At 35.5% G+C, this 17,674-nt stretch overlaps 1 protein-coding gene across 2 annotated transcripts in view; it reads right to left on the reverse strand.

Annotated features, from left to right (window-relative positions):
• Positions 1-17,674, reverse strand: part of LOC149807136 (uncharacterized) — a 126,328-nt gene that overhangs the window by 47,464 nt on the left and 61,190 nt on the right. For both annotated transcript variants that reach the window (XM_089962570.1, XM_089962561.1), the window contains exons 3-4: positions 12,279-12,454; positions 8,425-8,516 (exon numbers count right to left, since the gene is read on the reverse strand). In XM_089962570.1, the coding sequence (XP_089818696.1) occupies positions 8,425-8,516; positions 12,279-12,454 (268 nt within the window). The remainder of the gene's footprint in view (positions 1-8,424; positions 8,517-12,278; positions 12,455-17,674) is intronic.

Raw genomic sequence — 17,674 nt, forward strand, 5'->3', positions numbered from 1 at the left:
TGACTGATATATTGCATGGTATAATGAGGGAAAATAATGAAATATCTATTTTAACAGTTTCTATCACACTAAGTCACTGATATATTACATGGTGTGGGGGACCATTGTGTTTAAACCATTCCTATCACACAATGTGACTAATATGTTGCATGGTATAATAAGGAGCCAGCGCATCACACTAGATGACTGATGTAACATGATACGAGGAACCATTGCACTTTAACAGTTCCTATTACACTATGTGACTGAAATGTTGCATAGTATTGTAAGGAACCAGAACATCACACTAGATGATTGATGTTACATGGTATGAGGAACCACTGCACTTCAACAGTTCCTATTACACTGTGACTGATATGTTGCATGGTACAGTAAGGAACCAGAACATCACACTAGATGATTGATGTTACATGGAATGAGGAACCATTGCACTTCAATAGTTCCTATTACACTGTGACTGATATGTTGCATGGTACAGTGAGGTATTTAAGGTGAAACCACTGAACTTAAACAGTTTCTATCACACTAAGTGACTGATATGTTATATTGTGATGGACCACTGCATTTAAAGAGTTCCATCAAACTAAGAGACTGAAATGTTGCATTTTGGTAGGGACTGCTGCATTTAAACAGTTTCTGTCACACTAAGTGACTGACATGTTGCCTGGTGTGAGGGACCACTGCATTTAAAGAGTTCCTACTGCACTAAGTAACTGACATGTTGCTTGGTGTGAGGGACCACTGCATTTAAAGAGTTCCTACTGTACTAAGTAACTGACATGTTGCTTGGTGTGAGAGACCATTGCATTTAAAGAGTTCCTACTGCACTAAGTGACTGACATGTTGCTTGGTGTGAGGGACCATTGCATTTAAAGAGTTCCTACTGCACTAAGTGACTGACATGTTGCTTGGTGTGAGGGACCATTGCATTTAAAGAGTTCCTACTGCACTAAGTGACTGACATGTTGCTTGGTGTGAGGGACCACTGCATTTAAAGAGTTCCTATTATACTAAGTGACTGACATGTTGCTTGGTGTGAGGGACCATTGCATTTGAAGAGTTCCTACTGCACTAAGTGACTGACATGTTGCTTGATGTGAGGGACCTTTGCATGTAAAGAGTTCCTACTGCACTAAGTGACCGACATGTTGCTTAGTGTGAGGGACCACTGCATTTAAAGAGTTCCTATTGCACTAAGTGGATGTTATGTTGCACTGTGTGAAGGATCACTTCATATTAAGACTTCTACCACACTAAGTGACTGATATGTTGTTACGTATAATGAGGGTTGTATAGTCAGAAACCACCTCACATTAACAGTTCCCATCCCACTATGTGACAGATATGATATCCTATGAATGCATACTTTATAAATTTAGAGAAATATTTCTTCATATGCTCTCACAAGCTCAGTAAAGACTAGTGTGACAAATACTGAAAGGAATAGCAGACCTAACCAGGACCTATACCATGCAGACTTTGGGCTTACATCTGGATAATTATTTTGTTTTTATTGGTTGTAACAACACTTTGAACACATTACTTGTTATATCATGCTGAGGAAATAGAAGCTTAGTGCCTTTCCCAAGTTACAATTGAGGCAGCTGACCAGGGTTAACCCCGGCAGGAGTTGAATCTGTCACCTTTGGATTACAAGTTTGATGCTTTACCAACTGAACTAACTGGCAGCTCCCTTTACAGCTGGTTAAAATCTGAGGCAGACATATCAAGTATACTCCACAATAGATAATATTTTCACAATTAATAATAAGGTCCACTTTAAAATAGTTTACACTCTAAACAGCTTGTAGTTAATACTCAGCGAGGTTGCAAGAATTCTGAAGAATAGTAACCCCCACAGATGTAATATAACCATATAAATTTCCTTCCATTCTACTACTTTAGAACCCATTCAGCTTTTGGGATGAAATCTGGTATACTTATATATTACCATTAAAAAGTGTCTTGTATATTACACTAGGGTTGGATCTTCAAGGCAATACAATTTAAGAGCTGTTTCTGAGAATGAGATGAAACCTGGTGACAGTCCACCATAAGATAGTAGAAGCCAAAATATCAACAGAGCCCTTACGAGGAAGAAGATGCTTCCTACCTTTACTTTGCTCCTTGGATGCATTAAGATAGAAACATGGTACCCTTACTGTCATTAAAGCCTATCATCTCCAGCACAGATTCAGCTGATGTCTGTAGGTTGTGGAGTTACTGAAGGGAACTGAGATTTTGTTGAAAATCCTGGTTGACAAATGAGAGAAACAGGTTTGTACTTACCATTAAACAAGAGAGAGCCAGTATCGAGACTAAGACAAGGCATGAATTTTGCTCCATCTTCTCACAGATGCCAAGATGAGTAAAAACAGTCTTCAGGGGTCAAGCTAGACTTGAATTTTAGGGAGAAGTGACTTCTCCTTTTGGAAAGAACAGGAAGAAGTGAGAGGTGAACAGGGAGAAGTAGAAGGAAAGCAAGATATGCAATGTGTGTATGTGTGTGGTGTATGTGTGTGTTTTCATTTTCTTATTTTAATTATGCCCTCTATTTCTCTGTATGCATATCTCCAATTAACATTGCTTTTAAGCAATATTTTATTTTCAAGCAGAAAATTTTCTGAGTTATATGTATATTATAAACACAATTTGTATGTGCATAAAAATTATCATTTTCATATGCAGTGTATTTTTATGATATGGCTAAAAGAGCACTGTAGAAACTATACACTGTAATGAATTTTAACTGATAGGAGTAACTAGATTACAGTATTGTAATTGCAAGTTAGTAAAATACTTAACCAACTACCCTTAAACAAGAATTATTTTTCTTTTACTTTGTGAATGTTTACTATAAATGGCAGTTGAATTTTTTTATAAACTTGTTTTGAAACAATCCCTGTAACATGTACATGAGAGCAAATGCACGTCTTCATATCATATTGTTCATGCCAATTTCTTTGTTACTGATAAAACAGTGCCATAACTATTCATAGATACCAAACTAAAGCATTCAATTTGGTATATGATGAACTAAAACCTTCTTTCCTACCAAACTGAGACAGCCATAATGCAAGCACATCTATTTTTAGAAAGAGGGGTTTTCTTAAAGTGATTTTAATTCCATAACAACAGTCTATTGATAGGATTGCAAATTTTTGGCTTTATTACTTGTCTATGTACATGTAGCAATGTCAGGCATTGATTAAATAGCATTCGTTCTGCTGATTTGTTCCCTGTATTTTCACAAAAATGAGTGAAAACAACTTTGACCCTACATTGCTTCTCGAATTCCACAACATAGTCATGTCACATACATTTGGGACCTACCACTCCAGTGGCCTAGTGGTTAGAGAGTCCGCCTCAGATGTGGGAAGTCGTGGGATCAATCCCCGGTCGAGTCATACCAGAGACTTACAAAAATGGTACTAACAGCTGCCTCGCTTGGCACTCAGCATTAAGAGGTTAGTGTTAGGACTGGAAGGCCTGGTGTCAGAATAATGTGGCTGGGTGGGACATCATGCTACATGTCTGCGGCATGATGCCCCAGTGCTAGACATCACTATAAACTGTCACACTGCAGACATGGTAGCGATATGACTGAAAAATTGTTAAAGCTACGTTAAAAGTCCAAATCACACACACACACACACACATATATTTGGGACCTATGTAACTGGATTTTAATGCCAAATCTTCAATTAAATAATATTTAAACATTGCCTTCTATGAAATGAATATTTTCCTTAATATATCTGCCCAAATGCTTATGAAAACAGACAATCTAATAAAGTGGTACTTCCCAGACATGGCGATGACCACCATTATTTCTCCAAAAGGTTCACTTATGGTTTCAAACTGATTTTATGAAGAAAATAATGCACATGCAGCAGTTAAAATCTTCAGATCCCCAATTCTATTTTATAACTCAAATTGCTATTTACATACTATTGTTTAAGTTTCCAAACCCAAATCTGCATGTTTGGTTTGTTTTTTTTTTATCAAATGACTTGTGGAAATCAGCCATTGACAGCTGCTACAACCCGAGACATATATAACACATCTCTGCTGTAACTTACTCGGGACAGGGATAATGGTCATTCTACTATCAAAACATGTGCCTGTGAATGTGCAAGAATTTGTTTGTTGGGCAAACTGAAATTAACACCAGTTATTTCAAGGCTATGTCTATATTTCACCTTGAAATGAAACACAACTCTGAAAATAATTGGCTGAGGTGAGGGAGCATCTCAAAATTTAGTCAAGCAAAATATACAACTAAAACACCACAGGGTGAAGTTGTTTTCCCTTTCCTAACAGAAGAAGGTGGAAGTTTTAGGCTTAGTCACCAACTTCACCTGGTAGCATGACCCCTGAGTCTTATGTGTAAGGTTCTAATAGGAAACCCCACTCAATGGTACAAAGGGGTTTTGGTTAAAGATCCCTAAAATACAAAACAGATTCCATCTGGGCATAAGAGAGTGGGAAACAGTATAATGAAGCTCATAAAAAGGTGTGAATCCAAACCGATTGCCATGCCCTGAGCGAATTTAAGCTATTGGAAATGGCACCAATCACATAAGAGTCTTCATCTGGCATCAACCGCTCCAGTGGCCTAGTGGTTAGAGCATCCACTGCGGATGCGGGAGGTCGTGGGTTCAATTCATGGCCGAGTCATACCAACGACTTACAAAAATGGTACTAACAGCTGCCTCACTTGGCACTCAGCAGTAAAGCTATGTTAAAAATCCAAATCACATCACATCATCTGGCATCAATGACCTTGGATGTACAAGCCACCTGGAATGAATGATGCATCATGGCAACCCAGCTCAAAAAGTTGTTTATGTCGACAGACCACCTGAGATGAGCAAAGTGTGAAGGTCGAGAATGTGTGGGCTGTTGTATAGGATGGAGTCACTGTGTCGTGACAAAAGATCCCGTCTGTTAGGTAGAGACTTTGGTTGAATTATCAACAGGTTGGAATCATGACTGTAGGGCCCACAGTGGGACTACATGAATATATCAGCAGTGGAAATTCTGACATTCTGCTGATTGAGATAGCAGTCAGAATGGTGAGAAGGCAAATTACATGAACAGATGATCCTGTTGGAAGAAGAATGTGTCCAATGCCAATGATATCTGATCTAGTACTTTAGAAATATGAAAGGGATGTCCATTGTTGAGTCTGGTCACCAAGAAGTCCACCAGAGTCTTTCCCCACAGTGTGAAAAGGGGCTTTGTTATGCAGAGGTTAAGAGACCATTCCATGAGGATTGTTGTGACTCTTCTGGACAGACTATTCACTGATATGTTCTTCTCCTAAAGAATGAGGTAAACTCTGAGGATAATGTTCTCTGAGTTGCTCAGTGCAGGTGGTTCTAGATCTGCATGCAAAGAAATGGGGCATGTGTGCCTCCTTGACATTGGAAATCCACTAAGACATATGTGTTGTTGGAGGTGACAATGACACATTGACCCATCATTCAGTCAATGCACCCTTGCAAAGCTCAATACACAACTTTTCATTTCTAGATGGCTGATATTGAGGAATGATTCCTCCCATGTCCAATCACTTTGGAGAAATATGCCCTCCAGCTCCAAATGAGCACCCATTCAGAAACCTGTCCCAATTCATCTCCCAACACAAATGGTGATGAAAGTCTGGTCCAAGTGGAATCAGAGCTTATAGAGAATCTCTGTTTCCACCTCGTCAGAAGGAGAAACTGTAGCAGGCGCATATGAAGATATGCTAAGGGAATCAGATCAGTAGCAATGTTCAAGGTTCCCAACAGAGATAGGTAAAGGTGAGCTTGACTATGATAGTTTTGCTCCTTGCACCTCTGTTTGGATCCAGCCCAAGTTCTGGTTCCTAAGGAAGATCATCCCCAAGTAAATGAAGTCCTGAGATGGGCATGGGTATAAAAGGTGCATACACGGACCATGTCATAATGACAATTATCCACTGTGTGGGAGGATATACTCAATTAAAAATATTAAAACCATAAATGAATTGAATCACTTTCAAATAAATTTTATTGCAATGAAAATAATTTATTTCTCAATTTTTTAAGTCTTTTCCTTGCAACATCTTCAACTTAAAAGTTAATTGTTTTCTTTATTATTTCTTTAATTTATACTAAGTAAAGGTGTGAAAATGAGTTCATATCATTTTGTGATGCATCTTTATTATCAAAAACAGACAGTTGTCAGCTTAATGCACAACCCTAAAACATACTGTACAAAGTATATATATTAAATGTATGTATGGAATAAGAACAAGATTTTGAATTGGCATTTATTTTAATTCATTATTACTTCCTGAAAACTGAATGGCTGCCATGTAAGAGGAAATTAGCTTTCACCTAATGTGGACTAACCAGTAATAATGATGTTAAATTATATCTAGTTTCACCTCTTAATATCAAATGGCTCCTAAGTTATAGACAGAAAAAAATATTGACCCATGACTCTGACCTTGAAGATAGGACCCCTTATCTGGTACAAGGAACACTTGGTAACATTTTTGGACAATACATGTATATAAGCATATCAAGTGTTATCCCTTGAGCTAAAAGGGCTCTAAATTTATAGAGAGGAAAGAAAAATGTGAAAAAAACTTATATTATTGACATATGTCTTGACCTGGAATATAAGACCCCAAAAATGATATATAAAATACTTCTAATTATGAGTTATAACTATGCCTACTTCATCCCTCATCTCACAGCTCTGAAATTCAGAGTGGAATGGAAAATCTGATGGAAAATACAAGATATCAAACCATTACCTTGACCTTAAAAATCAAAAGCTTCAATGTAGTATGCAACACACCTTCTAACGATGTTGTAAAATTTACATCTGCTTCCTCTCTTAATCTGAAACACCTCTAAAGTTAAAGAGTGGAATGAAAAGAGTGATGGAAAGACTGATATTTGACCTTGACCTTGAAGATAGATACACAAAAGTTGTTCACAATACACCTTCTCACCTTATATTTCATTCCTTAATCCCATATGACTGGAATGTTATAGTGCAGGAAAAAAAAGTGTGATAGAAAACTGAAAAGATTATGATGTGACTTTGACCTTGAAGATAAAGATCTCCCAATATGGTATGTGACACACCTCCTAATGATGGTGCATATGTATACCTAGTTTATTCAGAAGTCTCAAATAGCTTGAAAGTTAAAGAGCAAAAGAAAAATGTGCAACCTTCACCCTAAAAAAGAACTCTCAATGTTGACACAACAAACCTTTAAATGATGATGATGTACTAGTACACTAAATTTAAATCTCAAATGGCTTAAAAGTTAATGAGTGAAAACAAAAGCAAGATAGATGAATGAAAGGCAATATTGATAACATGTCCCCCATTGTTTGCAAAAAAGGTCTGAAGGAATAAATATAAATCTGCATTGCATCAAATGGATGCTTCTGTATCCATTATTCATTTTCATTTTTCTAACACCTCTTTTGTACACACATTTCCGAACAACCAAACACCATCATATTGAATCATTCTACAAATGTATACAATTCATTTTCTTTCATATCCTACTGGTCTGAAGTCTCCATTTTTAATGCTTAAAAGGTTGTACAACTGAATGCACATATATGCATCCAATTGTGTGTGATGTGAGATCACTTACTACCCAGGTTTTCTGCACAATCCTCAGGGACAAAAGATGTAGAGTGCATGAACATTTTACATTTTCAATTGAGGTAACCTTGGGAAAAACTTTAAATAACTGAAGGTAACAGAATTATGACCCTCTGAGCCAAGTTTCTTGCAATGCACAACAGGTGAACCAAACTTTATAAATGGAAAATGCAGTACTTTCTCCAAAGCATATAAAAAAATAGCCATTATAAAGAAACATGAACCCAAAATGTAGCTACACACTTACCATTCTTTATTTTCTCCAGCTCTACAATGTCAACACATAGAGAAGACCCTTTATTTATGTGTAAACTGAATGTAAACTGATAAAAAAAACTAATTGGTTTTGGGCATAAGGTAGATTTTAGACCTGTCTTTTTCCAAATACATTATGAAAGAAACAAAGAAAAATATTCACTACATAGCCTATGGAATCTTACTATCAACAGTGAAATTGAAATTAATTCTTTAATCAAAGAACATTTATAATCCAGGGGATGGGTGTATCATGGATCATTATCTTGTGGCAGTTAATCTGCATGCCTCTGAGTTAATTATTGTGACACTGTTTTAGATTTTTTAAATAAGACTGAAATTTGATTAGCATTTCTTAATATTTAAGTCTCAAGAAACTGGTGCATCAATTTAAAGTTGAATGTAACTCTCAATAAAATATATTACTAAATTAAATAGCTGTTAACATATGTAAGCTATGCTGGTAATACCAGATCTACTAGCACTGTACATGTATAAACTTACTGTTTATTCTCTTGAAATTGGCATTAGGGTCATCTTCGTTGTTTTTAGTCAGAGACTTTGTCCTTCGTTGCGGTGCTGAAGCAACATTCCTGCTAAAAAGATAAAAGAAGAGAAGATAAATATTTGACTGAAAAAATGTCTGCTGACACACAGGTATCAACACATAGAGAATTAATGTGAAATGAATCATTAAATAGAAACTTAAAGAATTCTGTGCCAAGTAATTTACTGATACTGAATAAACTTTACTTATTTCATTGTAAAAGTACTGTAAACAATAACATTTTTAACTTACTGTCTCCAAATGGTTGTCATGGCAATAACATTTTTACTTCTGCACTAGTAATACACAAGTAGCATGATAAAGAAACATAAACTATAAATTCATTGCTTCTGGGTTTTCTTGTGGGTGGTAATTGTCAATGACTTTGTGATTGCTACAAACCACAGATTTAAAAACCCAATAAACAACAACCCTTGTGTGGAGATAACAGGTCTTTTTCCCTAATTGATGAATTCAAAGATGCAAAAATGCTATTTTGTAAAAACGTTGAAAAATGATACAGATGAAAATAAATCAACTCACAGCCCCACAAGACTACTATGTCGGGACCAGCAAGGCTAGACTTTTTGCTTTTTTTATTCATTTGAATACTAATTTTACTCACTCTTTGAACCCCATTGGGCAATTTGTAGGTCTGGATCCATGGCTGAGGCTGAACAGGAAATGACCTCCTTCAGCTTCAAATATGGTACAGTTGTTTCTCTGTCTAGAGCAGGAGTCTCAAACTCAAACCACCCTGAGGGCCGCATGAGGGCATTTTCAATGGCCCAAGGGCTGCACCATCTTTGTTACCTCTCATGACACCTTATGAAGTCAATCATTTTGTGGGCCACAGGATATGGCTTGGCAGGCCGCATGTGGCCCCGTGGGTGCATGTCTGAGACCCCTGGTCTAAAGACCACATAAAGGATGATTCAAAAGAGGTCTAATATGAAAGGTGGTCTTTAAAGTGAGGGATTAAATGAAACACCTGTTCCTATCCATGAATATATTTTTATTTCTTCATCAGGTATAAATATTTGATATACACTTTATGAACATATATTTATATATCACTCACTAAATTTAAATTACAAATGACCATTTCCATCTATGTTCTTTCAAATCATATCCTGGAAACATTTGCAAATAACTCAATGTGATGTTTTCTTTCTCTGAATATGTTGCTTTCATAGTCCTCCAAAACTTCTGATTTTCATTCTAATATGGAATAAACCCGATTTGCCCTTTCTTTAAATCATTATAACTTGCAATGTTTCATCTAATTTTGAAACTCTGCCCACTTTTTCCCTTAAGCCATGTCACTTTTTTCACAAGTCTTATGACTGTATTCTATCTAAGAACATATCCACAGTGTTTGCCTTCCAAAGGGACAAATGACTTCAGTGGATTCTCCATTTTAAAAAAAATTGTGCAAAGGTCATAATGTCAACATTTTAATGTGTTTAATATTACAAATTTATATCATATGAGGCATAAATTATATAGAAGAAAATTTCTTTAAAAACAAGCTTTTTGATAGTTTAACTTTGAAACATGTTGAAAATGAGAATTCTAAGTTATTGTGCCCAATTTCTCAACAGTATTTATTCCTAATTGTCATCCAGCATTGTGGCATTAAATGCATACAAAAGTTTATTTTATTTGCTAATTAATGGATATTATCCAATCAAGTAAGGTCCCTGAAAGATAAAGGGATGACTACTCTACTAGCCAATTTTTTTCTCCAGGAAATCAAGATAAGCCAATTTCTTCTTTCTGCTAAGTGTTGAAACAAGATAAGATCTTCAAACTAGCTGGTGTGGTGGACATATGTGCTTGGCACCATTTCAGTTAGTGCCAGCAAGACATTATAAAAAGTCTTCTCACGAAATCCCCACATTCAAATAATTTTCATTTTGTAGTAACAAAAAGATTTTCAAGTTGGCTTCTGTGGTGGACATGTTGGATATCAGATTGCTACCAATTCCACTAAGGACCAACTCAAAGCACAAAGTCATTGTGACCAGCCATTTAGAAGTAGTGATAGCAAAATTATGACCAATATGGCAGCTATATTGGAAGCCAGATTGGCACTATTTTCATTTATGGCCAACTAGACATCATAAGAAGTCTTTCAGTGAAAACCCCAGGGTGATATCACCATTCATCAAAGAGAATTATTAAAAGCCAAATTTTCAAGCTGGTCAATGTGGTGACCATACTGGCTGTTGGAACAACACCATTTTTACTTAGAACCAACTACACATCATAATAAGTCTTTTAGTAAATACCCCATGTTGATATAACTTTTCAATCAGGAGAAGTAATTGCAAGATTTTCAAGATGTCCATTGTGGAGGCCAGCTTGTATATTTAAGCATCGCCATTTTTATTTAGACATTATAAGAAATATCCTGCTCCTGGTGAAACCCTATGGCAATAGGACTTTTCAGTCAAAAGGAGTAGCAATGACAAAATGTTCAAGATGGCACTTTACTAGAAATCAGAGCAGACCAATTTCACTGAGGATCAGATAGACATCATAATAAGTCTTTCAGTGAAAATCCCATGTTGATATGATATTTATTTTAGGAAAGTAGTGATAACTTTTTCAAGATAGTCACTATGGTCATTGTACTGGACATCAAACTGGAACCATTTTGACATCACAGAATAGTCTTGTAGTGAAAACATCATGTTGACATGCCAATCAATTCAGACTGAATTGCAGTAACAAGATTTTCAAAATGGCTACTGTGCCTGCCAAATTGGACATCAATTCGCCACCAATTTCATTTAGGATGAACTAGACATCATAAGAAGTCTTCTGGTGAAAACTCAATATCAATATGAATTATTTTTCAGAAGGAGCTGTGATAACAAGATTTTATTGATGGTTGCTGTGGCAGCTATGCTGGATATTACATTGGCACCATTTTCATTTAGCACTAAATGAAAATCATAAGTCTTTTTGTGAAAATTCTATGTAGATATGCCTATCCATTTGGCAGTAGAAGCAATAATAAGACTTACAAAATGACCCGTTACTGCTATACTGCATATCAGATTGGAACCAATTTCATTTAGAACCAACTAAACACCATAAGAAGTCTTCTGCTGAAGACCACATATCACCATGACTTCTCATTCAGAAGAAGCTGTGATAACAAGAATTTAAAGATGGCTGCTGTTGTGGCTATATTTGCTGCCACATTAGCATCATTTTCATTTAAGATAAACTAGATACAAGATCTTTAGTGAAAACTCCATATTGATATGACCATCCATTTAGGAGGCATAGTGATATGATTTTCAAAAAGGCTGATGTGGCAACCATACAGGATGTCCATGCATCAAAATTTTCATTTACAACCAACTAAACTTTGGGATGAATGTGTGTGTAAATTTTCATGACAATCCTTAAGATAGTTTAGGAGGATTAGGATTAACAAACTTATGCTACTGGATAGACAGACAACAACCAATCCCATAAGCTCTGCCAGTCAACCACCAGAAGAACTAAAACAGCTATTATTATGACTAATCCAATGAAACCATTCCAAGTGCTTCAACCAATCAAAAAGCATGCAAGCAAGTTAAGACAGGACTATCCTTTATCCCCTGCCCCACTATGCCAATTATTGCCTAAAACTGACATCAATCTCATAAGCTATCTCCTAGGCATAGAAGAAAAACAGATTTCTGCTAAACAGTGGAATTCTCTCATCTCCTGAGATCAAAATATATTTCAATATATTTTTTAAAGGGAAGAAAAAGATGTACTTGATTTCAGGCCATACATGCCATACCTAGTCTTTGTGTAGATATCATGTATTAATCTGTGTTGTTCCTCAATAATATCAGCTGAGGATTTGGGGCGATATGTTCTTGTCCCGCTGACATCAATATCTACAGTGCGAGAAGACAGCACTGGCTGAGGTGGGGTATAACGATGCTTGCTTTCAATATCTCCAAGTGGACGTTTCTGAAAATAAAAGAAAAACAAACTACTTTAGTCCTATAAAAACATGCTTATTCATCTGTAGGCAATATATGACATTTTTTATAAACAATTGTGATATGATAAGCCCTGGGCTTTAAAGTTGGCTTTCCTGTATCTTCTTAGCTTCAATGAAATAGATCAGATTCTATTTCACCAAAATGTTTGTTAAGTCAGGACCAAATACATTTAATTTGATCAACTATAGTCAAACTTAAAATGCATCCAATTAAACTGATAAATTGTAAACAGAAATTTAAGTTCTGGCTCTAACTCTGCAAGTAAAATCCTGGCACAACAGTCAAAAATGTATAACAGTGCAAAATTAGTAGATATTTTCATAGCACATTTGGTCATAGTCATCATGAAACATAACCATTAAGACTGATATATGGGCTGGGCTTGCAATAAATTGCTGACTGTAAAGATGGGATATGCTCTGTTAGGGGCATGAGTGGATTTTAATTAGGACCACATAACGCTCTGACAGATATGTTAATGTAGAGTTAAGTGGAGGAAATGATAGGGTTGAGACAAGCCAGAGATAAATTTTGAGAGATCTTGGGACATATGTCATAAACGATATTCTCTAGAGTAATTATAAATAATTAAGTAATCTCTCTTGCTAAATTAGTCAGTCCAAGTTTTTCTGTTGAAACTAAAGCCTGAGGGACTACAAGGAAAATTAGAAAGTAATTTTTTTTGTTAAATAAATTGTCCAAGGGATGAGGGTATGGAGGGATCTGAGAGACCTGGAACCAGACAGCAATTTGGCATCATGAAAAGGGAACAATTCTCAGGAAAGCAATAGGAAAATAGCTCCATAGGTGCACCATGTAGTGGGAAATGACAGCAGACAGCCAAGCTACAGCTGATGACCCAAAGATAGACCTTCTAAAGATGGAAAGACCATCAAATAAGTGTATCAATAATGTATCATAGTCCATGTATTATGAATCCTATCAATACACCCCTAAAAATCACTCATAATTTCTTGAAAATATTTGTTGTCCATATTGAGCATATCTGTGTCAGAAACAAAAAATATGCTTGCCAATCAAAAGGCAAATTAATGCTATTTTTTAAACTTTGAAAAATCATCCTTGCATCGCTAACTTTCATGAAAATGAAACTTCTGAGTACTATTAGAAGACACTAAAGTGTCCGATTGTTAAATTGTCTCCTTACATGTCGGTACTTCTGGGATGGTTGTTATGTCCTTAAGAATACTTCCCTGTTTGATTGTCTCTCTCACTTTCAGTGACAAATGCATTTAAAGATAGTCAGGCTTAGACATATGTAGGGATTAAAGATAAGATTTATTTTAAGTCAGCCTGATTAAAAACAACAATTCAAAACATGTTGTAATGAAATTTTTTTACCAGCATTATATAAAAAGCAACAGTCAATAAAACAAGCATAATTTGCACGAAATACAAACACAGTACAATAGATAGATACAATTGGCCAAACACACAACACAGAACTTTAATCATGAACATGCAAAGCATTTTAAAAAGGAATTTTAAAGTGAATTTAGTACCTGGATAAATTAAAACCACAATTTATGATAATTTCAACAAACAAAGTAATGGTGTTATGTATATTTCATTTATATTGAGTGCTTGACCTTCATTCATGATTGAGGGTAGAATTCTTGCCTAAATGACAATTATTTTTTAAAAAAGATGCTTACTTGTATTTGAGTTCAAGACCAAGCCTTGATTATGACCTTAAAATGTTCTGGAAATTGTAGATGAAATAGTTGAATACACTGATATTTATTAAATTGTTATACCTTTCACCTTGAGTCTTTTAAACACCTAGACCGTCGGCATTGCTGACTGGGGCTCAGAGCGATCTAAAGTTTAAATTGTCTGTCCTTCTCCGGTGTTAGAAATAATAATGTAAGCATGTGACACTATACACGCTAATGGATTAACCATTTAGTTTAATTTTGATACTGTTTATCAGTAATCTGTTCCAGTAGCTCAAACTCTACTTCTTTCATCGGCTGAATTAATAAATGACATTATCCCACCACCATTGGTAGTACGATCACTCCTCTCATTTTGTGTCCATCAATGTCTAAAACAGAACATGACTACAACTACCCTAATAGAGTAACATTTTGCTTCAATATGTAGTCTGAGATGCAAATAGCAGGTAGACCTTGAGATGCTTCATGTTAATTTCTGTGGTAGTGAAAGGCTGTCTGCTGCTGTTGATGATGGGATGAAATAGTCTTCATGCACAGTAATGTCTTCGCCAAGGATTACAGCAGTTCTGAACCACTGCTGTTAGAGCAATCAGTAAAGCAAGTCATTTTGGTGTGTATTGGTTTCAAAGGGGCCTTTCAGTATGTTAATGAGTGTTAGTTTAGGTTATGAGTTGATCTCTCTTATGCTGTACTTAGATATATACAGGGATCATTACGTGCCTTGCCAAAGTACACTAGACACTCTTTGTCACTTATAACTCAGTTTTCAAGACACAGTTGCATGTACGATCATGCAACTTCATGTACCCATTCACATTTATCATTTATGTTAACACCCATAAAAAGATAAATTATGGTTGTAATGATCTGTTTTTGCTTTTGCTAAACTGGCTATATCATGTTTTGGGATTGTGTAACAAACAGGTGGAGCAGATGAAACATCATTCAACAAAATTTCCCTGTAATAAAACGATATAGTTGTTATGCTCTCAACATTGTGTGCAGGTGTTTTCCATTAATCATGTGGTACTTTGGTCAAAGCACCTGTGAAGAGCAGAACATCATCTGAAAATATTGCAATTCCCATGGCAGCTTACTTGTCTTTTTATCCCCAATTTCTGAGCAAATCTCTTAAAAGCAAAGAAGAGGAACACAAACAAGGCTAGTACATGAATGTAACATTCAGGTAAAGAATAGATATCATTGGGAAAAAAATACATTCAATTAAAAGGTGGTACTTAAGATTGTATTACAAAAATAAAAGAAAGAAACTTTGAGAAATTACTTTGTTAAATGTCTCTATCACTAAGTCCATAATGCAATTTTCATGGTACTCATCATGATTTTCAGAATTTATTGTAACTTCACTTTGGTGGATATTCTGTCATTGTTCTGTCCATCTGTTACTGTCTTCCATTTTATCTTACTAGCCTGGTAAACCCTCTCACCTACTGAAATGGAATTAAACAAGCATCTCTGGAAAGGGCCTGACACTGGCTGAAAAAAATGTCAGGAATCAATTAAAAGTCCATAGTGGCCTTACTGGATGTCAGATCACCTCTGTTTTCATTTTGGACAGACATCATAAAAAGTCTTTTCACGAAAACCTGATGTCAATAGAACTTTGCATTCAGGAGGAGGATCAGCCAAAAGATTTTCAACCTGGCTGCTTGGGTGACTACCAGTATGCTGTGTGTCTGAGCAATACCACTTTCATTTAGGAACAATGAGACATTGTATGAAATCTTACAGTGGAAACACCATGTCAATTTGATTTTCTGTTCAGAAGGAGTAGTGATAACAAGATTTTCAAGATGGCTGCTTTAGCAGTCATATCTGATGTCCATGCAGCACCATTTTCATTTAGGACAAACAAGATCATGGGATGAATGTACATGTAAAGTTTCATGGCAATCCTTGAAGTAGTTTAGAAGCAGAAGCTATAACATAATTGTACTAACGAGTGGATGTATGACAGGCAATGGACAACAGGTCATCCCTTAAGCTCTTCTGGTCTTTGACCAGTGGAAGCTAAAAAATTGGCCATAATGTTATGGCTTGTAACTCAAGTTTAGAATCTGCCAAATACAGTATATTTTGATATTACCATGTGTGTTGTTAATAGCAACCACATATCTAAGCTCTGTCAAAAAGCAGCACTACAATTAAATGTATTGCAATGTCTCAATCACTATTTGTCCACTAATATCAAGCTACCAATCTACAAATGCTTTCTTAGGCCAAATTTCAACTACCACCCCCTTTATTTGGCATTTCTGTAGCAAACATAACAAAATTAAAAAAATACAGTATAGGGAACCAAAACTGGTGTTTATGATTTTACTAGATTGTATGATTCTCTACTAAGAAAAGCAAACCTTCCTGCTCTTCACATTAGTAGAATAAGATATATGATAACTGAAATATAGATGATACTTCAAGAAATACACAAAATTGCTTGAGTTATCTGGTCATTTTCAAAAACTGCAAATACTATATGAGAAAGGGCTATCTTCTTCAATGATTGTCAGGCTTAAATCCTGCTACCATAATGCTTATTGGAAGTAAGCACTATCTTCTATTTGAACTTTCAGCACCCTCATTTCTCCCGATGTCACATTTTTATCCAACAAAAACCTTCAGCTGCATGCGATATATTATTGTCTTGTCTTTTAATCAGCTGTAATCAATGACACAGTACATGCTTTTAAACAATAAAATAGTGATATTCCATGTTTATATTATTAAGTGTATTCCTCTGTGTATGTTCAAACATACAAAACTGTACTCTGCTTGTTGTCTACTACTGTTGTTGTAGTTTAACTTGATTTTGTAATGTCTTTCAGCTACTGTTGTATTGTCTTATAATCTGCTGTTGTATTGTCCTTTATCCAATGCGGCAATGTCTTTTAATCAGCTAAAATCACTGACATTGTACTTGCTTTTAAACAATATAATAGTTGTATTCCATATTTATATTATCAAGTGTACTCCACTCTGTGATGTGTTACATATGTTCAAACGTAAAAAAGACTGTGCATCTATATTTTGTCAACTACTGTGTTGTACAGTAATCTTGATGTTGTAATGTCTTTTACTAGTATCTACTGTTGTCTTGTCTTTTAATCTGCTTTTGTAGTGTCTTTTATCCAGTGCTGCATTGTCTTTTAAATTGTTGTTACCAGTGGCACTGTATTATCTACATGTGCAATGTTACACAGTAATGTACTGTGTACATGTCTGTTGAATTATGAAATACTATTATTATGTCAGTAAAACAGTTCACACAGAGCCAGTATTTAATGGATTTTACTCTGACCACTTACATTAAGTAACATTTCTTGTATTTCTTGCCTATCTGAGAGTGTCATGCACCTGAATGTACTTACTGACACTATAAACCATATAATGCTTGTAACATCCATAGCATCTGCAACATTTCTTGTAATTTTGATATTAAAAGGACAAATTTTGACAGCTTATAA

This window comes from Sinohyriopsis cumingii, chromosome 1 (assembly GCF_028554795.1).
Source record: "Sinohyriopsis cumingii isolate HCF-2022 chromosome 1, ASM2855479v2, whole genome shotgun sequence".
NCBI lineage: Eukaryota > Metazoa > Mollusca > Bivalvia > Unionida > Unionidae > Sinohyriopsis > Sinohyriopsis cumingii.